The sequence below is a fragment of the Ranitomeya variabilis genome, chromosome 2, assembly GCF_051348905.1.
Source record: "Ranitomeya variabilis isolate aRanVar5 chromosome 2, aRanVar5.hap1, whole genome shotgun sequence".
Taxonomy (NCBI): Eukaryota; Metazoa; Chordata; class Amphibia; order Anura; family Dendrobatidae; genus Ranitomeya; species Ranitomeya variabilis.
In genome coordinates this window covers 817,562,364-817,589,906 of record NC_135233.1, presented here as the reverse complement: position 1 = coordinate 817,589,906, position 27,543 = coordinate 817,562,364, and the positions used below count along the sequence as shown (strand labels likewise).

Here is a 27,543-nt window from a genome sequence, read left to right as displayed (position 1 = left end):
CACTGTTTGTTGATGGCACTGTTGGACATTTTCTGTCAGAAGAAAGGAAGCATGATGTCTTTCATCTGTTGCCTTAATTTTTCTTGACTGACCATTGCATGTATGGTCCTCAATTGGTGCTCCTTAAAATAAACTTGATCAACACATTTTAAAGCCTCAGTCTGCATGTAAATTTTTGACTACCAAAGACCTTGCTGATGTAGTATAACTACCAGGTCTTGTTGTGCAGTGTTGCCATATTCTCAGATCACAGGTCATATACTATCTTCCACAACCTTACCTTTTATAGTAGAGTTTGGCTATTCCTCACCCAGTTTTATGCCTCCTACACAGCAGTTTCGATTAACAACTGTTTCAACCTACATATGAAAGTGATGATCATTATCACCAGTTAGGCTACTTTCACACTAGTCCGTCGGTACGGGCCATCGCAAACCGTCGGCCCGACGTACCAACGAACAGTGTGTTAATGTAGCACAACGTGGGCAGCGGATGCAGTTTTACAACACATCCGCTGCCCATTGTGAGTTCTGTGGAGGAGGGGGCGGAGTTTCGGCCACGCATGCGGATGCGACGTGTGGCAATCTGTCGCTAATGCAAGTGTATGGAGAAAAAACGCATCCTGCGGGCAACTTTACAGGATGCGTTTTTTCTCCAAAACGACGCATTGCGACGTGCATCACACGACGCTAATGTGAAAGTAGCCTTAGGCATGATTGGTTACTCATACACTACTATAATCCTATAAATTCCCTGATTTTTAAAATCGCAGTGTCATTGTAAAAACAATAAGCAACTTTGCAATTTACTACTTGTTAAATTTTCTGTCAGCGCATTGGCCAGGAGCCCCCGCTTTATACGCTTTGTTCTAGAGCTTGTAATCGCAGCACTGAGTGATCTGGCCAGACGCTGTCCAATCTGCCCTGATTGCAATATGGGAGGCAGCACGGTGTTGCCACTGGTCCAAAATAATGTGTCAGGGCTCTTGTAAGTTTGTTGGAAAATGAGCATTCCTATTGGGGCTTATATGTTAATCTTTTTTGGGAGGGATTCTGGTTGAATTAGGGAATCAACTGTTGAAACATATGATTAATACATACTGCGACTCACATTCAGCTGTTCTTGGTGCTCGTTCTCATTTCTAAGACTAATTATGATTTATTTCTCTTTCAGTTATCAGCTCGGTCACTGCCGGTAGTGCAGTCAGATGAGCGACTGCAGCCTTTACTTAGTCACCTCAGGTATGTGTATTGTGTGAGGTATAGGTTTATCCATGCTAATCTCCATACAAGAATATTTCTATGCCACCTTACTGCCATTAAACATGATGGCTGTCCTTTCTGTAACGAGCACGCTGTAGTGTTGTTATGAGATGACTTTTTTTTATCATGTCTGACATGGTCATTCAGAGAACTTAGAGCTGCATGCCTATTTTATGAAGATTGTCTAGCAAAAATAAGCATCTCGCCAACATTAATGGACTCAGGCTGGTGAATCTAATATGTGCGTGAATCGCTCAACACTGATCGTCATGGGTAAAGCTTTAGTAATCCATATACTATTCTCTCAGCAGTGTACATTTGTGATCCCAGGAATTTTCTATCCCAGTATTTTCCTGCTAGCATCCATTTATGCTAACGTGATGTGTACCTCTATCTGGTTCAAGTAATTCCATACTTAACCCCTTCATGACCCAGCCTATTTTGACCTTAATGACCTAGCCATTTTTTGCAATTCTGACCAGTGTCCCTTTATGAGGTAATAACTCAAGAATGCTTCAACGGATCCTAGCGATTCTGAGATTATTTTTTCGTGACATATTGGGCTTCATGCTAGTAGTAAATTTAGGTCGATAATTTTTGCGTTTATTTGTGAAAAAAAATTGAAATTTGGCATGAATTTTGAAAATTTCGTAATTTTCAAATTTTGAATTTTTATTCTGTTAAACCAGAGAGTTATGTGACACAAAATAGTTAATAAATAACATTTCCCACATGTCTACCTTACATCAGCACAATTTTGGAAACAAAATTTTTTTTTGCTAGGAAGTTATAAGGGTTAAAATTTGACCAGCGATTTCTCAATTTTACAACAAAATTTACAAAACCATTTTTTTTTTAGGGACCACCTCACATTTGAAGTCAGTTTGAGGGGTCTGTATGGCTGAAAATACCCAAAAGTGACACCATTCTAAAAACTGCACCTCTCAAGGTGCGCAAAACCACATTCAAGAAGTTTAACCCTTCAGGTGTTTCACAGCAGCAGAAGGAAAAAATGAACATTTAACTTTTTAGTTACAAAAATGATCTTTTAGCAACAATTTTTTTTATTTTCCCAAGGGTAAAAGGAGAAAGTGGACCCTGAAAGTTGTTGTCAAATTTGTTCGGAGTACGCTGATACCCCATATGTGGAGGGAACCACTGTTTGGGCGCACAACAGGGCTCAGAAGGGAAGGAGCGCCATTGACTTTTTGAATGAAAAAGTTAGCGGATACCATGTCGCGTTTGGAGAGCCCCTGTGTGCCTAAAGATTGGCGCTCCCCCACAAGTGACCCCATTTTGGAAACTAGACCCACTAAGGAACTTATCTAGCTGCATAATGAGCACTTTGAACCCCAAGGTGCTTCACAAATTGATCTGTAAAAATGAAAAAGTACTTTTTTTTTCACAAAAACATTCTTTTAGCCTCAAGTTTTTTATTTTCACATGGGCAACAGGATAAAATGGATCGTACAATTTGTTGGGCACTTTTTCCTGAGTACACCGATACCTCACATGTGGGGGTAAACCACTGTTTCGGCAGACGGCAAGGCTCGGAAGGGAAGGAGCGCCATTTGACTTTTTGAATGAAAAATTAGCTGTAATCGTTAGCATATACCATGTCGCGTTTGGAGAGCCCCTGTGTGCCTAAAGATTGGAGCTCCCCCACAAGTGACCCCATTTTGGAAACTAGACCCCCCAAGGAGCTTATCTAGGTGCATAGTGAGCACTTTGAACCCCCAGGTGCTTCACAAATTGATCCATAAAAATGAAAAAGTACTTTTTTTTTTCACAAAAAATTTCTTTTAGCCTCAATTTTTTTCATTTTCACTTGGGCTACAGGATAAAATGGATCATAAAATTTGTTGGGCAATTTCTCCTGAATACACTGATACCTCATATGTGGGTGTAAACCACTGTTTGTGCGCACGGCAGGGTTCGGAAGGGAAGGAGCGCCATTTGTACTTTGAATAAAAAATTAGCTCCAATTGTTAGCGGACACCATGTTGCGTTTGGAGAGCCCCTGTGTGCCTAAACATTGGAGCTCCCCCACAATTGACCCCTATTTTGGAAACTAGACCTCCCAATGAACTAAACTAGTTGTGCGGTGAGCACTTTGAACCCCCAAGTGCTTCCCAGAAGTTTATAGAGCCGTGAAAATAAAACTTTTTTTTTTTCCTCAAAAATGATTTTTTTAGTCCGCTATTTTTTATTTTCACAAGAGTAACCGGAGAAATTGGACCCCAAAAGTTGTTGTCCTGTTTGTCCGGAGTACGCTGATACCCCATATGTGGGGGTAAACCACTGTTTGGGCACACGTCGGGGCTCAGAAGGGAAGTAGTGGTGTTTTGAAATGCAGACTTTGATGGAATGGTCACGTTGCATTTGCAGAGCCCCTGATGTGCCTAAACAAAAGAAACCCCCCACAAGTGACACCATTTTGGAAACTAGACCCCCCCAAGGAACTTATCTAGATGTGTGGTGAGCACTTTGAACCCCCAAGTGCTTCACAGAAGTTTATAACGTAGAGCCGTGAAAATAAAAAACCTTTTTTTTTCCCTCAAAAATGATTTTTTAGTCCACTATGTTTTATTTTCACAAGGGTATCAGGAGAAACTGGACCCCAAAAGTTGTTTTCCAATTTGTCCTGAGTACGCTGATGCCCCATATGTGGGGATAAACCACTATTTGGGCGCACGGCAGAGCTCAGAAGGGAGGGAGCACCATTTGACTTTTTGAACGCGAAATTGGCTGGAATCAATGGTGGCACCATGTCGCGTTTGGGACCCCCTGATGTGCCTAAACAGTGGAAACCCCTCAATTCTAACTCAAACACTAACCCCAACACACCCCTAATCCCAAACCTAACCACAACTCTAACCCCAACCCACCCCTAGCCCTAATCCCAACCATAACCCTAACCACAAGCCTAACCCCAACCCCAACACACCGCTAACCCTAATCTTATCCCTAACCGCAAGCCTAACCCTATCCCCAACACACCGCTATCCCTAATCTTATCCCTAATTCCAATCCCAACCATAACTCTAATTCCAACCCTAAGGCTATGTGCCCATGTTGCGGATTCGTGTGCAGATTTTTCCGCACCATTTTTTAAAAAACCACAGGTAAAACGCACTGCGTTTTACCTGCGGATTTACCGTGGATTTCCTGCGTTTTTTGTACGGATTTCACATGCGGTTTTACACCTGCGAATTCCTATTGAGGCGCAGGTGTAAAACGCTGCGGAATCCGCACAAAGAATTGACATGCTGCAAAAAATACAACTCAGCGTTTCCTCACTGTATTTTCCACACCATGAGCACAGCAGATTTGCTTTTTCATAGGTTTACATGGTACTGTACGAATCCGCAGCCAAATCCGCACTGTGTGCACATACCCTAATTCCAACCCTAATTCTAACCCTAATTCTAACCCTAACCCTAGTTCTAACCCTAATTCTAACCCTAATTGCAACCCTAGCCCTAACCCTAGTTCTATCCCTAACCCTAGTTCTATCCCTAACCCTAGTTCTATCCCTAACCCTAGTTCTATCCCTAACCCTAGTTCTATCCCTAACCCTAGTTCTAACCCTAGCCCTAACCCTAGTTCTAACTGTAACCCTAACCCTAGTTGTAACCCTAACCCTAGTTGTAACCCTAGTGGAAAAATAAAAATAAATATAATTTCTTTAGTTTATGATGTTCCCTACCTATGGGGGTGATAAAGGGGGGGGGGGGGTATTTACTATTTTTTTTTTTATTTTGATCACTGTGACCGGATGTATCACAGTGATCAAAATGAATGAACGAATCTGCCGGCCGGCAGATTCGGCGGGCGCACTGCGCATGCGCCCGCCATTTTGCAAGATGGAGGCGCCCTGTTGTGAGTTCTGCTCTTGGGCTCCCTCCGGTGGTTGTAAGTGGTAGCGCTGCTGTCTCTGAATCTCAGCATTTATCAGGTGTGTTCACTTTTTGTAATTCTGACTGGGCTTTCTAGTCTTGCCTGACCCTTTAGTCAGTGCCAGTTGTCCATTGTTCCTGGAGGATTCACATCCCTGCCTGGTCTCTCCTGCTTTGCTGTTCATTTCAACAAAGATAAGTTCTGGCCTTGATTTTTTGCTGTCCACATGCTGTGGCCTTATTGTTCAGTTCTTTTCTATGTTTTGGTCTTGTCCAGCTTGGTCTGTATAAGGATTTGTTTAGCCAAGCTGGTATCTCTGGAGATGCAGATATACCCTCCATATCTTTAGTTAGCTGTGGAGATTTTGTATTTTCTGTGGTGGATATTTTCTAGTGTTTTAATACTGACCGCATAGTACTCTGTCCTATCCTTTCTATTTAGCTAGTAGTGGCCTCCTTTGCTAAATTCTGATTTCAGTCTGTGTATGTTTTTTCCCTCTCCTCTCACAGTCAATATTTGTGGGGGGCTGTCTATCCTTTGGGGATTTTTTCTGAGGCAAGATAGTTTTCCCTTTTCTATCTCTAGGGGTAATTAGTCCTCCGGCTGTGTCGAGATGTCTAGGGAGTGATAGGTACATTCCACGGCTACTTCTAGTTGCGGTGTTAAGTTCAGGGTCTGCAGTCAGTACAGGTACCACCTTCTCCAGAGTACGTCTCATGCTGCTCTTAGGCCACCAGATCATAACAGCGCCCATCCTGGAAGCCGGACGGACACCGGAACGGACCCCAGGACTCGGTAAGTATGAGGGGGGTGGGATCGGACGGGGGGGGGCGGAGCGGAGAGGAGGGCAGTGGGGACAGAACGGAGGGGTCGGAAAGGCTGACAGCGGCGTCAGATCGCCACTGTCAGTGTGTGTGGGGGGCAGATCGGGGTCTCCAGCCATGGCCGATGATATTGCAGCATCGGCCATGGCTGGATTGTAATATTTCATCAATTTTCATTGCTGAAATATTACGATTGCTCTGATTGGCTGTTTCACTTTCAACAGCCAATCAGAGCGATCGTAGCCACAGGGGGGCGAAGCCACCCCCCCCCCCCCCCCTGGGCTGAAGTACCACTCCCCCTGTTCCTGTAGGTCGGGTGAAATTGGAGTTAACCCTTTCACCCGGCCTGCAGGAACGCGATCATTCTGTGACACAGCATATGCGTTACAGGTCGGATTCGCACCGACTTTCATGACGCATACGCTGTATCACAGATCGGGAAGGGGTTAAAGGGGTGGTTGTGCAATACTGAACAACCTTCTTAAATGCTAATTTGTCTGTAGAAAAAAAAAAGCCAAAATCTATATACTCTCTTCCTGGGTTAGCACTGCTTCACCGATGTGTGTGATTTCTCTCAATGCAGTCACGTGATTTTAAGTCACGCGACCGCTGAAGCCAATCAGTGGCCCCTAATCTGCTGCAGTTGTCATTATTTCGTCACAGCTTATTATTGTTTGAACTGGTAGATCAGCAGCAAATAAAACTGTAATAATATCAAAATTACAGCACGCAGCACAGTAAGTGACACATCACTGGAATTTCTGCCCCTACATTATGCTGCTGCTCACACGGGACAAATAAAATCTGGTGACAGATTCCTTTTTAATTATTGTCAGGTTCTTCAGACCTTGTATGGAGCTGCCACAGGAAAGCAAACACTCTACTAATAATATTATGGGCCTGATTTATTATTGCATATGCGTCTTTTTTTTTTTATATTTCAGTAGTTACTGTATCTGTGTTTGTCAGCTGATTTTCATTTGTGACTTAAAAAAAAACAGTCTTGTGTTCACCTGTTTTATGTATTTAATGTTCATCATTATGGGTAGGGTTTGGGGTTTCAGAGATAGACTGAAGGGAAAAAAAGCAAATGATCAAAATAGCAAATTGATCAATTGGGCCCCAAATGTTTTTTTTATTTACAGTGAAATTTTTCCATGTATGTGTGTGTGTGTATATATATATATATATATATATATATATATATATATATATATATATATATATATATATATGTGTGTGTGTATGTATGCATATATATGTGTGAATGTGTATATATATATATATGTATGTATATATATATATATATATATATATATATATGTGTGTGTGTATGTATGTGTGTGTATATATATATATATATATATATATATATATATATATGTATGTATATATATATATATGTGTGTGTATGTATGCATATATATGTGTGAATGTGTATATATATATGTGTGTGTGTATGTATGTGTGTGTGTGTATATATATATATATATATATATATGTGTGTGTGTGTAGATAGCACAGACCAAAAGTTTGGATACACCTTCTCATTTAAAGATTTTTCTGTGTTGTCATGACTATGAAAATTGTACATTCACAGTGAAGGCATCAACACTATGAAATAACACATGTGGAATTATATACTTAACAAAAAAAAGGGTGAAACAGCTGAAATTATGTCTTATATTCTAGGTTCTTCAGAGTAGCCACCTTTTGCTTTGATGACTGCTTTGCACACTCTTGGCATTCTCTTGATAAGCTTCAAAAGGTAGTCTCCGGGAATGGTTTTCACTTCAGGTTTAATAAGTGGGATTTCTTGCCTTATAAATGGGGTTAGGACCATCAGTTGTGTTGTGCAGAAGTCTGGTGGATACACAGCTGATAGTCCTACTGAATAGACTGTTAGAATTTGTATTATGGCTAGAAAAAAGCAGCTAAGTAAGGCTACTTTCACACATCAGGTTTACGCTGTCAGGCTCAATCCGGCTAAATTTAAAAAAAACGGATCCGGCCAATGTTGCCGCCGGATCCATTTTTTTTCCCATAGACTTGTATTAGTGCCGGATTGCGCCGGATGACATTGCGTTTCGTCCGTTTTTCGCCGGATCCAGAAAATCTGCCATTTCTGGTTTCTGGAAAAAACGTCCATAGCAACGTTTTTTGTCTCCGGCAAGAAAGCCGGAAGCGCTGGATCCTACGCTTCCGGCTGTTTGCTAGAATGGAAGCTTATGGGTGCCGGATACGGAAAATGACGGATTCTGGTGCCGGATTCCGTTTTTTTAAACTGAGCATGCTCCAAATTTTTTTTTTTTAGCCAATAATCTAGATATGCTAGCCGGATCCATCGAAAAAAAGCATCCGTCGCATCAGTTTTTTTACAATCTGCACCGGATCCGGTTTTTCCAACATTCGCCGGATTGTGCCTGATGCAAAAAACCTGATGTGTGAAAGTAGCCTAAAGAAAACGAGTGGCCATCATTACTTTAAGAAATTAAGGTCAGTCAGTCCGAAAAATTGGGAAAACTTTGAAAGTGTCCTCAAGTGCAGTTGCAAAACCATCAAGCGCTACAAAGAAACTGGCTCACATGAGGACTGCCTCAGGAAAGGAAGACCCAAGAGTCACCTCTGCTTCTGAGGATAAGTTTATCCGAGTCACCAGCCTCAGAAATCGCAGGTTAACAGCAGCTCAGATTAGAGACCAGGTCAATGCTACACAGAGTTCTAGCAGCAGACACATCTCCACAACTGTTAAGAGGAGACTTTGTGCAGCAGGCCTTCATGGTAAAATAGCTGCTAGGAAACCACTGCTAAGGACAGGCAACAAGCAGAAGAGACTTGTTTGGGCTAAAGAACACAAGGAATGGACATTAGACCAGTGGAAATCTGTGCTTTGGTCTGACGAGTCCAAATTTGAGATCTTTGGTTCCAACCACTGTGTCTTTGTGCGACGCAGAAAAGGTGAACAGATGGGACTCTACATGCCTGGTTCCCACCGTGAAGCATGGAGGAGGAGGAGGAGGAGGTGTGATGGTGTGGGGGTGCTTTGCTGGTGACACTGTTGGGGATTTATTCAAAATTGAAGGCATACTGAACCATCATGGCTACCACAGCATCTTGCAGCGGCATGCTATTCCATCCGGTTTGCGTTTAGTTGGACCATCATTTATTTTTCAACAGGACAATGACCACAAACACACTTCCAGGCTGTGTACGGGCTATTTGACCAAGAAGGAGAGTGATGGGGTGCTACGCCAGATGACCTGGCCTCCGTAGTCACCAGACCTGAACCCAATCGAGATTGTTTGGGGTGAGCTGGACCGCAGAGTGAAGGCAAAAGGGGCAACAAGTGCTTAGCATCTCTGGGAACTCCTTCAAGATTGTTGGAAGACCATTCCCGGTGACTACCTCTTGAAGCTCATCAAGAGAATGCCAAGAGTGTGCAAAGCAGTCATCAAAGCAAAAGGTGGCTACTTTGAAGACCCTAGAATATGACATAATTTCAGTTGTTTCACACTTTTTTGTTAGTATATACTTAATTCCACATGTGTTAATTCATAGTTTTGATGCCTTCAGTGTGACTGTACAATTTTCATAGTCGTGAAAATACAGAAAAATCTCTAAATGAGAAGGTTTGTCCAAACTTTTGGTCTGTACTGTATATATATCTCAAAATCTGTAGCAGCCCGCTCTATACAAATCCACAGTTCTCGCCCGATTTGGGTGAAATTTGGCACGTCCCCTCTCCACCCACAGGAGCAGAGTACTACACATGTTAAATCTGGCTAGCGTCCCCCCGTCATGAGATTGGGGCCCCCGACGTTATCCCCTATACATATAATGGAGAAATGTGAAGGTGAAAGTAAAAGTGCTGAGGGGAAAACAACAGTTGTGAATGACAGGGACAGATTATAGCAACGGCACCAAAGAGTCGCTGCTAAAGGTGCCTGCACCACCACATGCAACACACAAACATTTCACAAACACCATACAAACATCACACAGACAGCACACATACACCAACCCACAAGCGCAACACCACACAAATGCCACAACACACTACACAAACACCACCCCACAAATTATTTATAGAGCACCATTAGTTCCATGGTGCTGTACATGAGAAAGGGGTTACATACAGAGTTATAGATATCGTTTACATTAAACAAATTTAAAATGACACACTAGTACAGAGGGGAGAGGACCCTGTTCTTGTGGACTTACATTATACGGGATAATGGGGAAGACAGACAGAAGGTCTGGGGTGCAGCAGCTCAGGTGGTGGTGAGGCGGTAGCTCGGGTGGTGGTGAGGCGGCAGAATGGTTATTGCAAGGCTGTTGGCTTTCCTGAAGAGATGGGTTTTCAGGTTCCGTCTGAGGGATCCGAGGGTGGTGGATAATCGTAAGTGTTGAGGCAGGGAATGAGAGAGGATGGAGTTTATTCCGGAGATATCTTGGAGGTGGTTGTGTGAGGAACGAATAAGTGTGGAGCAGAGCAGGAGTTCTTGGGAGGATCGAAGATTGCGTGAGGGAAGATATTGGGAGATTACTTCAGAGATATAGTGAGGGAACTGGTTGTGCATGGCTTTGTAGGTCAGTGTTAGTAGTTTGAACTGGATTCGTTGGGGAATTGGGAGCCAGTGGAGGGATTTGCAAAGGGGAGAAACAGGGGAGTAGCAAGGATTAGGCGAGCAGCAGAGTTGAGGACAGACTGGAGTGGTGCAAGAGAGTTAGCAGGGAGGCCACACAGGAGGGTGTTGCAGATGTCGAGGCAGGAGATGATGATGAAGGCATGCACAAGAGTTTTAGTATATTGAGGGCTGAGGAAGGGACGGATTCTTGCAATATTTTTGTGTTGGTGGCAACATGAGGTGGCAAGAGTTTGGACGTGTGGTTTGAAGGACAGGGCAGAGTCGAGAGTTACTCCGAGGCAGCGGATTGCAGGTTCGTGAGAGAGCGTGGTGCCGTTTACCATAATAGATAGATCGGGTAGGGGAGATACGTGAGGTGGAGGAACGATGAGGAGTTCGGTTTTGTCTACATTTTGTCTACAAATACCACACACACACACACACACACACACGCACGCACGCACGCACGCACGCACGCACGCACGCACGCGCGCGCGCATACACACGCATGCAACCACACTCAGATGGAAGCACCCTATGCTCACGAACGACCGTTACGGAGCAGCAATATTGGTCAGGGAAAAAATGCCTCATGGTAAAATCTTCATTATTGCTTGCTATGCAGGGAGCTTTCATCACTGAAGCTGGTGAGGTAAAGTGAAAGCTGAACTCTGATTGGTTGCTATGGGCAACTATACAACAACGTTACCACAAATTAGTAAAATGCCAAAATAATAAAAATTTAAAGTGGAAAAAAAAAATTACTGTATCACTCTGAAAATGTCAATTTCAGGGTGACACTGAAAATGTTACTTTAGCTATCATAGCCAACAATTTAACATATTTTCCACGCGCGAAGCCGCGAGTATTTTGCTAGTATATAATAAAATAAAAAATGCAGACCTACAGCATGTGGCATTAATAGAGACGTGCCAGCGTGAGCAATAATATTGCTGCCAGCATCTAATCTGATGCTTATTTCCAGTACTGGTTGCTCAGGATTTCCATTATTTGTTTTTGTTTTGTTTTTGCCCCTCATTCAATGTAGTTATTTTGTGTCTGCATTCTTTTCTGTCTGATTTGTGTGTGAATTAGTGAAAGCCTGTCGGAGAGCAGTGGGAGAACTGTAGCGCAGCATGCAAGCAATTAGTTTGACACTCCCGGCTGATTGTTTTGTAAATATGGGCTTAATTTTATTGCTTTTAATACTGGACTACCTTGAGTTTCCATTTGACTTAATGCTTTCAGAATTTAAAACTCTTTAATTAAAAATAGTAGAAAATTACTGAAAATGTTATGTGATTGGGCATTGATTATTTTTTTACTCTTCAACTAACCATTTTCTTTTTCAAGACCCGTCCGAGCAGATATTGCAATTGTTGAAATGAAATATTGATCAGTTTGTGTATAGCTCTTATGTTTACCACTCGTTATAAGTGTTCTTGTCTGCTCCCGAACAACACCCAGGACTAAATAACATTTTTGATATTTCAGATGTACAAATACAACAATGGTGGCTTTAAAAAGTTTTTTAATTTTTAACTTTTTAATTTTACCTTTTTATTATTTACCCATATAAATTTATTTTAACAATAATGTTCAGATATAACTTCCATTGAAATCGAACGTTAACATACACCATTCAGTTGTCGTTTGCTTAAAAACTGATTTCCAAAGGTTGAAGACATGGATTGTATACTCATGACAGTATATTCTTTTTTGTTAAAATGATCGTCATAAAATAGCCATTATTCACCCTGTCTGAGCATGCTTGGCTTTTATCAGAGTGTCTTGGGTGTGCTCGGATAATGTGTTCGAGTGTCCCTGCGGCTGCATGATTTGTGGCTGTTAGACAGCTGCAACACACATGGGGATTCCCTAATAAACAGGCGCATGTGTTGAGGCTGTCTAATGAGCAAAACATGCAGCTGCAGGGATACTCGAACATATTATCCAGGCAGGCCCAAGATACTCTGATAACACCCGAGCATGCTCCGATAACCTGTTATCAGAGCACGTTCGATCATCACTAGATTCTACCAATAAAACCCTTGCAAGAGCAGAACTGAATGATTGCGTTGAGCAACACTGATGACGTTTGCACCTATTCTTAGGCCGGCATCACACTGGCATATTGCATCCGATGCGAAAGCATCGGATGCGATATGCTAATGACACTCGGCTCCTGCTCGCAGCAGAGCAGGAGTCGAGTGTCATGCATCTGTGCTCCGATTCCCTCACACAGGGAGGATCGGAGCACAGCTGCGGAGGAGGCGGAGAAATAAATTTCTCCATCTCCTCCATTGCTGGGGTCCGCTTATAACGCACATCACTCGGATGATATCCAAGTGATGTGCGTTGTCTCACTCGCACCCATAGGCTTATGTGGGTGTGAGTGAGCGGAGAGTTTTCCTCGGTCCGAGACAATCGCAGCATGCTGCGATTGTCTCGGACCGAGGAAAACGGCCGACAAAAAGTCGGCTGGTGGGAGCTGCCCCATAGCTTAACATTGGTCTGAGTGCAATGCGATTTTTTTATCGCATTGCACTCGGCCGTTTAAAACGCCAGTGTGATGCCGGCCTTAGACTAAATTCTGACCTTCCTAGCACATTGAGATGACTTGTCTCATTATTTCCAGCAAATTCATTATTCCTTTTTCTGTGTACAGTTTTTCAGTGAATTGGCAGATAACTGTTTTATTTGTTGTCTTTGTTCTAGTCATTCTTATGTTGGACAAGACTTTAGTTCACAAAGAAATACCGGAAAAATTTCCCTTGACCAGCTTGATGCGGTGAGTATTGGAAAACATGAGTCTCAGAACATTTTCCTTCTTTTTCACGTGGGTTATTTTACTATAGCTTCTGCACACCAGTAGTAGTTATATAGGCGTTAGATCTTTTGCGGATTCAGGAATAAGGGTATGTCCAAGGGTAGGTCCGCGCATTGTGTTTTTGCCACATTTTTTTCCAAGAAGAAAAAACACAGCATTTTACTGTACATGCAAAGTGAATGAGATTTTCTAAAATCTCATGCACAGTTTTAAATTATTAAATGTCAATCTTTCCGATTTTTCATTCAACAGTTTACACATTTTTACGGCCAACAATCCAGTATTTGTAGCAGATTTTTTTCTGCTGCAAGTACTGAACGTGTGCACGTACCCTAAATCTAGTTATGAATCATACAGATTTTTTATTTTACATGAATAATATACATTTATTTGTTTTTTCAGCTGGCTTCTAAATCATTCCCTCTCTGTATGCGACAACTGCATAAGTATTTGAGGGAAAACCATCACCTTCGTCATGGTGGACGCATGCAATATGGTCTGTTCCTAAAAGGTATTGGCTTGACGCTAGAACAGGCGCTGCAGTTCTGGAAGCTGGAATTTACAAAGGGAAAGGTTGACTCTGAAAAGGTATCCATTAACTTAACTGGCCTAATTATTATATTGAACGTGTGATACTACCTTGGTTGGAACATTCAGTTTATTACAGTAATGCATGGAATACAGTTGCTCTGTGTAGCTGTTGATTGTTTGTAGCTTGGGGGGTTATGGGAATGTGATGATAGTGGTGTTGAGGAATATGGGAGCCATCAGAGAGCATGCATGCAGCAAGATGAGAGAATCAACAATTTGCATAATTCACTCGCTCCCAAGAGCTCCTCCTTTATATTTTTGCAGATTTTTTTTCTTTTTATTTGGTTGTGTGTACATAGATTTTTTTTTACAAAAAGGCAAAAATGTTGATAAGGGGTTAAAATGACTAGTGTTTACAATGATCGTTGATATGCCTTTTAATGGCGACAGTTAAGGGTACTTATTCCTCAGCACTGCTTTTTAAAGGCGCTGAGAAATAGTATTATAGCGCCACCCAGCGTCGGAAAATCTCCGAGGTCTTAATTACTTGGGGTAGTTGAGACCATGGAGAACATGATCAGGACCGGTTTTTACTGTCCCCTGTCACGTAATCGCCATTATTCACTGAATAACAGCATTCACATTAAAAAAGGTCTGATTTTAAAATTCATTTCTCCTCTGATATGATCTAAGATATTAGAGAAGAGAGAAATCAGGTCCCCAGAGTCCCTCGGTACCTAAGCCATCCCCTGGTCCCTCCTGCTCCATTTTCCGGCCTTCTGCATCATCTTCCTGGAAAAAATGGCTGGTGCCATGTGCAGTGCGCCCGACCAAGATCTGCCAGTACCCGGCAACAATAGGGAATGTCACGATAATATGAATATGCCATGTTTTGAGTATATTACTATTATTTATTTATATAGCACCATTGATTCCATGGTGCTGTACATGAGAAGGGGTTACATACAAGTTACAGATATCACTTACAGTAAACAAACTAACAATGACAGACTGATACAGAGGGGCGAGGACCCTGCCCTTGCGGGCTTACATTCTGCAGGATTATGGGGAAGGAGACAGTAGGTTGGGGGTTGCAGGATCTCCGGTGTTGGTGAGGCGGTAGCTTCGGTAGTGATGAGTATATACCTAAAAGGTCCATGGCTTTCAGACACGCTGTGGGCTTTTCCGACCCCCCTCTTCACTCTGCCTAGAAAGCTCTGCTTCTCTCAGCCTGCAGGCAACTCCCTCCCCCTGCTTATATAGTTGTAATGGGAGACCAGCGTGCCAGCCCCACGGAAGAGTTTTTATGGCTCTGTGCTGCAAAAGCCAGTCTCTCCCTAAACCCCCTCATCCCCCCTCCCACCTGATACTAGCTAAAACTGGTACAGCCACTGCATGGGACTCTTTTGTTCTTGAAAAGTTATGTATACTGGCACCGATCAAGGATAGCGATATAAGGGTTGCATATTCCGAATGTCCACCGAGAAATCTATAACTCACTGAAATCGCTAGGATCTAAGCCAACGATATGCAAGGAATGGATTTCTTCGTAAGCGGGTCATATACCTACGCTGTGTTTATACTTAAACGAACACCCTGATGTGGTGAGCCTCAAGATCCATGTTTCGTTCTTCTACGAGGTTCATACAGCGAGTTATGTATAGAAATGGCTTGACATAACTCTAAGAAATGGGAGTATTCAGCCTCTGAGTGAGGTCATCACAGGGGAAGTGCCTTGGTTTTGGGCACAGAGATAACTGAGGGAGACCTCAGTCTTCCCTGGTCTTTTGTCCTTGGTCTAGCTGCGAGACAGACCTTGTGATGCATCTAGAGGTGTGCCCATCCCCCACAGCACATGGTCAGCCATGAGATGAAATCATATGAACAAAATGTGTTTTACAACTTTAATACCATTTTATTTGTAATTGTACTGTACATACGCTACTTGTCTACTTTTATAATACCTTTTTATACTTCTGTAAACACTGCCTACCTTTTTTTGGAGTAAAATATATAAAATTACTAGTTTTGTTTCTCCTTGCTCTATAACAAACTGTCACGTCCTCTGAAGTGAATTACGCTACTAATTTGGGTTGGCTCCGGACTCGTGATTAATTAAGAAATCGGAGCTGGTGGCAGTGGATTTGACTTGTGTGTTTGGGAGGCTTTGTAGCAACGGACGGCGTTGATAATTATTGTTCCCGCCTGAGTGGGAGTAGTAATATCGCCCTCGCTGCAGTGTGCCTATTAGCCAGTACAAAGTAAGGCAGCCTTTCTGGCGACTAATTATCCTACGTGCAGTATCCGGTCTGACCTGAGGGTAAGGGAGGCGCCAGAGAGCTGCAAGTTCCAAACCAGAAGTGGGATATAGATAAATCCCCTTCAGAACGGAACCAGGGGCAAAAAAAAAACCCCGGTTCATGACGGGAATTTTACCTTTTGGTTTATTTTTATCACTTTGATAGACCCTAGCACAGTGATCAAAAGAAAAAAAAATAGTAAATCAAATTCCCTTTGTAATTCCCTTAGTTAGGTAAAAATTATAAAGTGACATTTAAATTTTTTTTTCTCCATTGTTTGGGTTTAGGGTTGCAATTGGGGTCGGTTTGTGTTAGCATTGGTGTTAGAATTGTTTTTTTTCCCTTCAAAATAGAAAAAAAAAGCTGCTAGTGTTGAGCGCAAGTGGTCGCTACTCAAGTTTGCATTGGGTGCTCGTGTACGCATGGAGTATTGCGGATCCCCGCATGTTTTTTTTTTTGGGTGTCTAACGCCGCAAAACATGTGGAGCAGGAACTCGAGCACACACGATATTCGGTGGATACCTGAGTACCCGATGCAAACTGGAGTAATGAGCACTTGCGCTCAACATTTTCACAATGGTTACTGGTGAAAATTAACTTTACAGTTTGTTGCCCAATTTTCCTGAGTACGCCGATACCACATAGGTGGTCGGAAATCACTTTTGTGTGCTCAATGCATTCTCGGAAGGGAAGGAGCACTATTTGACTGTTGGGAGTGCAAATTTAACTGAATTGCTTTGTGGACACCATGTTTTATTGACAGAGCCCCTGAGGTGACAAAAACGCAGAAATGCCCCACCCGGGACACCACTTTGTAAACTACTATACCACTCACAGAAACCCTATAGGGATGTAATAAGCATCTTGAACTGACAGGTGATTCATGAAATTTTATATACCGTATATACTCGAGTATAAGCCGAGAATTTCAGCCCATTCTTTTAGGCTGAAATTGCCCCTTTCAGCTTATACTGAAGTCATTCCCAGGGGTCGGCAGGGGAGGGGGAGCGGCAGCTGTCTAATATTACTCACCTGCTCCTGGCGCGGTCCCTGGACGTCCCTCGTTCTCCGGGCGCTGACAGCTTCTTCCTGTATTGAGCGGTCACGTGATACCGCTCATTACAGTAATGAATATGGACCCCACTCCACTCCCATAGGGGTGGAGCCGCATAGTCATTACTGTAATGAGCGGTACCATGTGACCGTTCAATACAGGAAGAAGCTGCCGGCGCCCGGAGAACCAGGGACGTCCAGGGACCGCGCCTGGAGCAGTGTGCTATATTCACCTGTTCCTCGTTCCACCGTCGGCGCCGCTGTGTCTTCTGCAGTGACGCTCAGGTCAGAGGGCGTGATGACGCGATTAGTGTGCGCGCTGTCCTCTGCTGGAGCGTCAATGCGGAGGACGGGGAAGACACAGCGGGGCTCGTTTGGACACACCTTCTGATTTAAAGATTTTTCTGTGTTTTCATGACTATGAAAATTGTACATTCACACGGAACCGAAGGCATCAAAACTATGAATTAACACATGTGGAATTATATACTTAACAAAAAAGTGTGAAACAACTGAAAATATGTCTTATATTCTAGGTTCTTCAAAGTAGCCACCTTTTGCTTGAAAATACAGAAAAATCTTTAAATGAGAAGATGTGTCCAAACTTTTGATCTGTACTGTATTTTATTACATTACAACCTGTTTAAATATTTTTGTAAAAATTGGCATGTGCATATGTTTTCACCCCTTCTGTGATGAAGCCTTAAACATTTTTGGTGCAAGCAATTACCTTCATAAGTCACATAAGTGAAAGGAAGATCGCCTGATTGCAATCTAAGTGCCATATGGTCTGTCAGTATATACACACCTTTTCGGAAAGGCTACAGAGGCTGCAATACCATTAAGAGGCAGCACTAACCATTCAACACCATAAAGACAAAGGACATCTCCAAACAAGTCAGGGTTGGGTTATAAAAAAAAAAAAATCTCAATCTCTGAGCACCATCAAAATTTCCATTATCATCATCATCTGGAAAGAACATGGTACCACAACAAACTTGCCAAGAGAGGGCCGCCCATCAAAGCTCTCAGTCCTGGCAATCAGATAGGCGGCATAGAGACCAACGGTAACCCTGGAGAATCTGCAGAGTTCCCAAGCAAAAACTGGAGTATCTGTCCATATGACCATAATAAGCTGTACTCTCCATAGTGGGCAGAAAAAAGCCTTTGCTTACTCACAGAAATAGTTAGGCTTGTTTTGGGTTTGCCAAAGGTATGTGAGGAACTCTCCAAATGTATGGAGGAAGTTGCTGTAGTAAAATTAGACCAAACTTTAACTGTTTGGGCCCTAAGGTAAACGCTGTGTCTGGTGCCAAGCCAACACCGTTCATCACCCCAAGAACACCATCCATACAGTGAAATGTTTTTCGTCAGCAGGGACAATGAAAGTGGTCCGAGTCGAGGGGAAGATGGATGATGCGAAATACAGGGATACTTTTGTTACAGTCTGTCAGTGATTTGAGACTGGGTTGGAGGTTCGCCTTCCAACAAGACAATGAGCCAAAGCATACTGCTAAAGCAACGCTCAAGTGATTTAAGGCTGCCGTCACACTATCAGTATTTGGTCAGTATTTTACATCAGTATTTGTAAGCCAAAACCAGAAGTGAGTGATAAATACAGAAGTGGTGCATATGTTTCTATTATACTTTTCCTCTAATTGTTCCACTCCTGGTTTTATACTGATGTAAAATACTGACCAAATACTGCTAGTGTGACGGCAGCCTAAGGGGAAATGTGTAAATGTTTTGGAGTGGCCCAGTCAAAGCCCAGACCTTAATCCTATTGAGAATCTGGGGTCAGAATTAAAGATTGTTGTTCACCAGAGGAAACCATTTAACATGAAGCAGCTGGAGCAGTTTTGCCTTCATGAATGAACAAAAATTCCAGATGTAGAAAAGCCCTGTCAGGGCTGTGGAGTCTGAGTTGGAGCTCATTTTGGTTTGGCTTACCGACTCCACAGCCCTCCTCGGCTTTTAAAAACACCAAAGGCAAAGCTTCCGCAAATCTTGTCCAAAAAGATACTCCAGTGAAAAACACCGCAGGCTTTAAAAACGATGCGGCCAAGCAACTGTCTAAATGATGGGTTTGCATATACCCTTACACAGCCAGCATCCGCTTTTAACAGCAGTGAGTGGAGCGGAGTTCTTTCCACTTCCAACTCCCTAAACCCTTCATGTCTTTTGACGTACGTGTATGTAAAAAAGTGTCCCCTGCCTTTGATTCGAGCGTGCTTCACAGACCCATATCTTACCCCGCACATAATGACTGATTTAATTAGCCATCATGCCCTTTAAACAGCCACAGCTGTTAACCTGTCATTCTCTGACAGCAACACTTTTCATGCACTGGCAATATGTGTACCATTCCATCCTCCCATTAGTGCGCCAGTGATGTGATCATAGGGTGCATGGTTGCCATGAAAGCCGGAGTCAACTGATGACCCCTGTACCTGTCATTATGATCCTTCAGTGAAAGCCAGACCGTAATTTTCACTATACATAGCATGCATCAAGACCCTAAGGGGACTATTAAAAACAGGAAAAAGTAAAAAAAAACAAAAACAAAAACACACAACTTCTATCCACCCCTTTTTGCTCATTAAAATAAAACAATAAAAAATACACTTTTGGTATCGCTGTGTTCCTAAAAGTTAGATCTATCAAAATTGTAAATTAATCCAGTTGGTAAGCGGCATAACAAAAACAAAAAAAGTCAAAATGGCAGAATTAAATTTGTTTTGCTGCTTCAGTATTGCAGTAAAATTCAGTAGGAGGCTATCAAAACACTATCTACCCCCAAATGGTATCTGTAACAATGTCCACTCAGGGCACAATAAATAAGCCCTCACCCCGCCCTATATCCTGAGAAATGAAAACGTTTTGGGTCATAGAAAATGGCGTCGAGAGCCATTTTTAACATTTTTTTCACCACTTAAATAAAAGCTACACGTTTGGTATCTGCATACTTGTATTACCTGAAGAGTCATGTAGCCAGTTCTGTTTTACTTTACAGTGAACATGGTAAATAACCCCCAAAAAATATTCTGCGATTGTTTTTGCAATTTCAGCACATTTGGAATTTTTTTCCTGCTTTCCAGTACATCACATGATAAAATGAGTGTCATTCAAAAGTACAACTCCTTCCTGCAAAATAAACAAGCCCCTTACTGCTACATGGAGGGACAAAGAAATGTATGGCTGTTGGAAGAAGGGGAGGAAAATCAGAAATGGAAACTCACCCGGGGATGAAGGAATTAAACAGAATATCAGTTGGATCAACCCTCCTAAGCTGCCTATATTATTATTATTTATTATTATAGCGCCATTTATTCCATGGCGCTTTACATGTGAGGAGGGGTATACATAATAAAAAGAAGTACAATAATCTTGAACAATACAAGTCACAACTGGTACAGGAGGAGAGAAGACCCTGCCCGCGAGGTTTCACAATCTCCAAGGGATGGGTGAGGATACAGTAGGTGAGGGTAGAGCTGGTTGTGCAGTGGTTTGGCCTATATGGGCATGCAGGTCATAGGGAACTGAATAACATGATATGTTGATATCTCCCTGGATGTCTTATTATTCCAGATTGTCTCTTCAGAGAGGAAGAGGACTAGAACTCTAGTGCCGCCTATTGGAAGTAGCAATCCTAAAAGTCAATGTCAACCCTTTAACGAGCCTTGTCATATGACTCAGGATAAGAGCCAAACCAGATCTCAATTTGCAGACACTGTGTTTTGGGGGTACTGCGCCTCGTCAGTGCAAAGTGGAGATCTGGTTTGGCTGATTGAGAGGCGTCTGACCGGGATCCAAGAAGTATTCTCCTTGCGGAGAGTGACATGTTAAGCATGTCGAGGTGAGGAGACTTAAAGCCGCAATGCTCCTCTGGGAAATATGCAAATTGTCTCTTCAGAAAGGAAGAGGACTAGAACTCTAGTGCCACCTATGGAACTAGCAATCCTAACAGTCAATGTCGACTCTTTCTTCTACACTGCGTGCAGAATTATTAGGCAAGTTGTATTTTTGATCACATGATACTTTTTATACATGTTGTCCTACTCCAAGCTGTTCAGGTTTGAGAGCCAACTACCAATTAAGTAAATCAGGTGATTTGCATCTCTGTAATGAGGAGGGGTGTTGTTTAATGACATCAACACCCTACATAAGGTGTGCTTAATTATTAGGCAACTTCCTTTCCTTTGGCAAAATGGGTCAGAAGAGAGATTTGACGGGCTCTGAAAAGTCCAAAATTGTGAGATGTCTTGCAGAGGGATGCAGCAGTCTTGAAATTGCCAAACTTTTGAAGCTTGATCACCGAACAATCAAGCGTTTCATGGCAAATAGCCAACAGGGTCGCAAGAAGCGTGTTGGGCAAAAAAGGCGCAAAATAACTGCCCATGAATTGAGGAAAATCAAGCGTGAAGCTGCCAAGATGCCATTTGCCAACAGTTTTGCCATATTTCAGAGCTGTAACGTTACTGGAGTATCAAAAAGCACAAGGTGTGCTATACTCTGGGACATGGCCAAGGTAAGGAAGGCTGAAAAACGACCACCTTTGAACAAGAAACATAAGACAAAACGTCAAGACTGGGCCAAGAAATATCTTAAGACTGACTTTTGAAAGGTTTTATGGACTGATGAAATGAGAGTGACTCTTGATGGGCCAGAGGCTGGATCAGTAAAGGGCAGAGAGCTCGACTCAGACTCGGACGCCAGCAAGGTGGAGATGGGGTACTGGTATGGGCTGGTATCATCAAAGATGAACTTGTGGGACCTTTTCGGGTTTAGGATGGAGTGAAGATCAACTCCCAGACCTACTGCCAGTTTCTGGAAGACAACTTCTTCAAGCTCTGGTACAGGAAGAAGTCGGTATCGTTCAAGAAAAGCATGATTTTCATGCATGACAATGCTCCATCACATGCCTCCAACTACTCCACAGTGTGGCTAGCCAGTAAAAGTCTCAAAGAAGAAAAAAAAATGACATGGCCCCCTTGTTCACCTGATCTGAACCCCATAGAGGACCTGTGGTCCCTCATAAAATGTGAGATCTACAGGGAGGGAAAACAGTACACCTCTCAGAACAGTGTCTGGGAGGCTGTGGTGGCTGCTGCACGCAACGTTGATCGTAAAGAGATCACGCAACTGACAGACTCTATGGATGGAAGGCTGCTGAGTGTCATCATAAAGAAAGGTGGCTATATTGGTCACTAATTTTTTGGGGTTTTGTTTTTGCATGTCAGAAATGTTTATTTCCAGGTCACCACCTGACAGCACACTGGAGGACGTCCTTCTTATCCATCATGGGACAGGAAACACGAGAGGTTAAAAGGACCCTCCCCCTACCACCCTTCAGTGTTTTTCCTGTCCCATTATGGATAGGAACGGACGAGAGGTCTGACCGTTCTGTGTGGGAGGTGTGGATCGGGGGGGCTTTGCCTCACCCTTCCTACCATGAGGCACCCGCTGGCCGACACCCGCCCGAGGGTCCCTCTGCCTACCAGTGTAGCGCTGCTCCTCGTATGAGGATCGCTTCTCCCTGCCGGGGGCTCTCGATCCTTCCGTCGCGCCCCCTGGTGCATGCGATCCCGGCGGCCGCCTCTGGTGATGTCGGCGTTTCCATGCGGCCGTCGGGGAAGCCAAAGCACGCTGCACCGCGCTCTGATTCCGGCCGCGCATCACTTCCGGTTTGCGGCCGAGGGGGGCGGGCGGCATCTCTGCAGCTGCAGGAAGTTTGGAGCGGTCAGATGGCACGGACGCTCCAAGAAGAACAGGATAAAAAAGGTATGTGCTGGGGCATTAGCGATCTCCAGAGGAACATGGAGGACGCAACTAGATCAGAGGGGCAGGAGACCATAGCACCAGTAAGTGGGGCAGGAGCCCTGTATTATATGGATTCCCTTAAAAAAAAAAAAAAAAAAAAGTACTATACTAGCGATTGCTATGTGTTCTTTATAGGCAGCCTCCTTGCCTGAGAAATCCTTAAAGAAGCCCAGCAGGAATAAAAAGTGTCCTATCTGTGCGGCTAAGATGAAGGATACCTGGCAGAAACCCCTGTGTGAAGCATGCACCTGCAGGATCATAGGAGAGGAGCAGGCTTCTCTCATGACAAACATGAGAGCTATTATAAGAGGAGGTTCAGGCTTCCGTATCAGGCCTGATACTTCCTCAGGCCTCACTTCCAGAAAAATCTAGGAAAAGGCCGAGGGAAGAGTACTCATCAGGAGACTCATCATCTTCCGTGTCAGACTTAGAAGAGGAAGAAGAAAGTAGAGAACCTCCGGAGAAAGGGAGAAGATATTTATTTTCCTCTGCAGACACGGGAGAACTGTTAGAGGCTGTGCGTCATACTATGCTGATCGAGGAGCCTCAGCCATCCTGTTCTGTTCAGGATGAGATGTTTGGTGGCTTACGCTCTCAAACCTCTAAGGTTTTTCCGGTAAATTCCCATATCCTATCCATGATTCTGGAGGAATGGGAGGAAGCAGAGAAAAGACTGACTATTCCTAAAGACTTCAGACTTCGCTTGCCGTTTGATCCAGACGAAGTTAAAGAATGGGTCGACATTCCTAAAATAGACATACCGTTGGCTAAAGTGTCCAAAAGGACTGCAATTCCTTTTGAGGACTCTTCCAACCTAAAAGAGCCCATGGATAGAAAGGCAGATGGCCTTTTAAAAAGGGCCTGGGAGAGTTCATCAGCAGTTATTGGAGCTAATATAGCAGCGACATCGGTTGCTCGCTCCATGCACCTGTGGTTAGATGACCTTCAGGATCAATTAACAGCTAAAACTCCTAGGGAAACTGTTCTGAAATCCCTGCCTCTGTTAAAATTGGCAACCACCTTTCTGGCAGATGCATCCGCAGAATCCGTTAGGTGCGCAGCTAGGGGTCAATCCCTATCTAATGCAGCCGAAGAGCTATCTAGCTCAAATGCTGGTCGGGAGATATGCATTCTAAGAATAAGCTGTGTTCGATACCCTTTTCCGGGGGCAGGGTCTTCGGACCGGTCCTCGATGATATCTTAGAGAAAGCCTCAGACGTAAAGAAAGGGTTCCCTGAAGAAAAGCCTAAAAAATTCCAGCCCTTTCGTAGACCTCGCTATAATCAAAAACCAGATTACATGGGTAAAGGGAAACAAGGTAGATGGAGTTACCAAAAAGGAGGGGATAGCAGGCTTAAAACCAAAGACTCGAGCTACTCGGGTTCGGGTTCTAGCTACCGGAGAAAATGACGCCATCAGAGTAGGGGGTCGTCTAGCCGAATTCCTAGAGGGATGGCGGGAGATAACGACGAGTCCTTGGGCCTTACAGGTTGTGTCCCAGGGGTACAAAATAGAGTTTATATCTCTCCCTCCCAAAAGGTTCCTAGTTTCCAGCTCCCATCTAAAATCGTCATCCCCCATGTGGTCAGATATACAGGACCTCCTAAAAATGGCTGCAATTGTTCTGGTACCCCCTCAGGAAGAGTTCAGAGGTCATTACTCGAATCTCTTCTCAATAATAAAACCATTGGGAGAATCGAGAACAATAATCTAAAACACCTAAACAATTGGGTGTTATACAAGAGATTCAAAATGGAGTCAATTCGGTCAACCATCCCTCTGTTGGGAAGAGGTATGGTAATGTGCACTCTAGATCTAAAGAGTGCATATTACCATGTACCCATTCATCTAAATCACCAGAAGTTTCTGCGTGTTGCGGTAAACATGGAAGGAAAAATCTACCATTTTCAATTTCGCTGTCTCCCCTTCGGCCTGGCATCTGCTCCCAGAGTTTTTACAAAACTTATGGTAGAGGTGGTCGCCTGTCTGAGAAATCAGGATATAATGGTAATTCCTTATTTAGACGACTTTTTAATAGCGGCAGACTCCATAGACCAGCTCAGGATCAACTGTCAATCCCTCATTTCCACACTAGAGACTCTAGGGTGGATCATAAATTGGGAAAAATCAGACCTAATACCAAAGTCAAAAATAAAATTCTTAGGAGTCATGCTGGATTCGGAGACAAGAATGTCCTACCTACCAAGAAGACAGGCTAAAGGGCATAATAGAAAAAGTCCATCACTTTTCCCAGGGCCGGAACTCTTTCGGAGACGGGATGAAAATCTTGGGATTAATGACGGCCTGCATCCCTTGCGTGAGCTGGAGCCAGTTTCATTCTCGGCAGCTTCAGCAGGGAGTTCTGATGAGCTGGAACAGAAAACAGAACTCACCAAATCGGAGGCTGAAACGCTCTTTCCAGATCCAAAGATCCCTGAAATGGTGGACTCTTTCCAGGAACCTTCGGCTAGGGGTACCATGGCTTCAAACCTCGAGTGTGTCAGTCACGACAGATGCAAGTCAGCAAGGTTGGGGAGGTCATGTTCAAGGAAGATATTTCCAAGGTCGTTGGGAAAGGAATGACAGCAAGAAGTCATCGAATTACAGGGAACTACACGCAGTTTGGAAGGTCTTAACAGCTGCGCAGCACCTACTGAGAGAAAAACATGTGAAAGTCTTTTCAGACAATATGACAACTGTAGCCTTCCTTCGGCATCAAGGAGGCCCAAGACATATGGCGTTTCAAGGTCTGGCGGAACAGATCTTCAGATGGGCAGAAAAGTCGGTACTGTCAATCTCGGCAGTGCATTTGGAGAGGTCCAAGAACCAGTTGGCGGATTTCCTCAGCAGGAAAAGAGTATCTCCGACAGAGTGGGAACTGAACAACGAGGTCTTCAAAAGTCTTTGTCACCGTTGGGGGAAGCCGGCTGTGGATCTGTTTGCTACCAAACAAAATGCAAAGGTCAAAACCTTTTACTCCCTAAATCCAGGGGAAAGCCCAGCTGCGATCGATGCCTTCTCACAACCCTGGAACAACGCTCTTCTGTATGCGTTTCCTCCTCTGGCAGTGATTCCCAGAACACTCAGGAAAATTTGCGAGGACAAGGCCAATGTCATTCTCATAGCTCCTCACTGGCCAAAACGGAGTTGGTTTCCGTTGTTAAGAAGGCTATCAGTAGAGAAACCCCTACGGTTACCAGGAAGAGAGGATCTAATTCTACAGGGTCCAGTTCTACACCAGAATCCAGGAGCTCTTCAATTGACGGCCTGGATCCTGAACGGAAGGTCTTGAAGGCAAAATGTCTTTCAGATGACGTCATCTCTACCCTCCAAGCCAGCAGAAAACCTGTGACATCAGCTATCTACAAATGTACAAAAATATGGAAACGGTTTTGCGGGGTGATGACAGTTGATACCATCCAAATATCCCAAAGATCCTTGACTTCCTGCAGTCAGGATTCCAAATAGGCCTTAGGCCTAGTACATGGAGGGTCCAAATAGAGGAAAATCGAAAAACACACTCGGGGCCGCTATCTACCCACCCCTGGATTAGTCGGTTCTCTAGAGCAGTCCAGAGGCTAAAACCGTTATTTAGGAGACCGTCCCGCCGTGGGATCTTAATTTGGTCCTGAATTTTCTATGTGAACAGGCGTGGGACATAACAGGGGGTATAGATATTAACAAACTCTCCCTTAAAACCGCGTTTTTAGTAGCAATCACGTCGGCAAAAAGGTTGGGGGAACTACAGGCTCTATCAGTGCTGAACCCGTATTTACAGATCTTTGAGGATAAACTAGTGCTAAGACTCGATCCGGCTTTTCTCCCTAAAGTCGTCTCAGATACTAATATGAATCAGGAGATTGTATTACCGTCATTTTGCCTAAAAACCAAAAAGAGAGATTTTATCATAATCTGGACGTGAGAGAGACGGTGCTCATGTACCTTGATTCATCTAGGCCCTGGAGACAAGATAACAACTTGTTTGTTCAGTTCAGGGGTCCGAATAAGGGGAAAAAAGGGTCTAAAGCGACTATTGCACGGTGGATAAAATCCACAATCAGTTTAGCTTATAAAGCTAAAGGGCAGAGTTCCCCGGTTAACATTAAAGCCCATTCATCTAGGGCCATGGCCATGCAGCAGGGCTGCATCATGGTCTAATCTTAGTACCTTTTCTAAACATTATAAGTTAGATGTGGTATCGCCTCAGTTGGCTTTTGGTAGAAAGGTACTTCAGGCAGTGGTCCCACCCTAAATACCATTCTCCTTTGGTATTTCTCCAGTGTGCTGTCAGGTGGTGACCTGGAAAACAGTAATTAGACCTACTGGTAATTGTATGTAATCCATCCTGACAGCACTATTAGTTCCCTCCCTATTGTATGATCTTCATACTCATGT

At 43.5% G+C, this 27,543-nt stretch overlaps 1 protein-coding gene across 4 annotated transcripts in view; it reads left to right on the top strand.

Annotated features, from left to right (window-relative positions):
- PRIM2 (DNA primase subunit 2) overlaps positions 1-27,543 on the top strand; it is a 297,371-nt gene that overhangs the window by 156,218 nt on the left and 113,610 nt on the right. For all 4 annotated transcript variants that reach the window (XM_077289995.1, XM_077289992.1, XM_077289993.1 and 1 more), the window contains exons 8-10: positions 1,174-1,241; positions 13,333-13,405; positions 13,847-14,032. In XM_077289995.1, the coding sequence (XP_077146110.1) occupies positions 1,174-1,241; positions 13,333-13,405; positions 13,847-14,032 (327 nt within the window). The remainder of the gene's footprint in view (positions 1-1,173; positions 1,242-13,332; positions 13,406-13,846; positions 14,033-27,543) is intronic.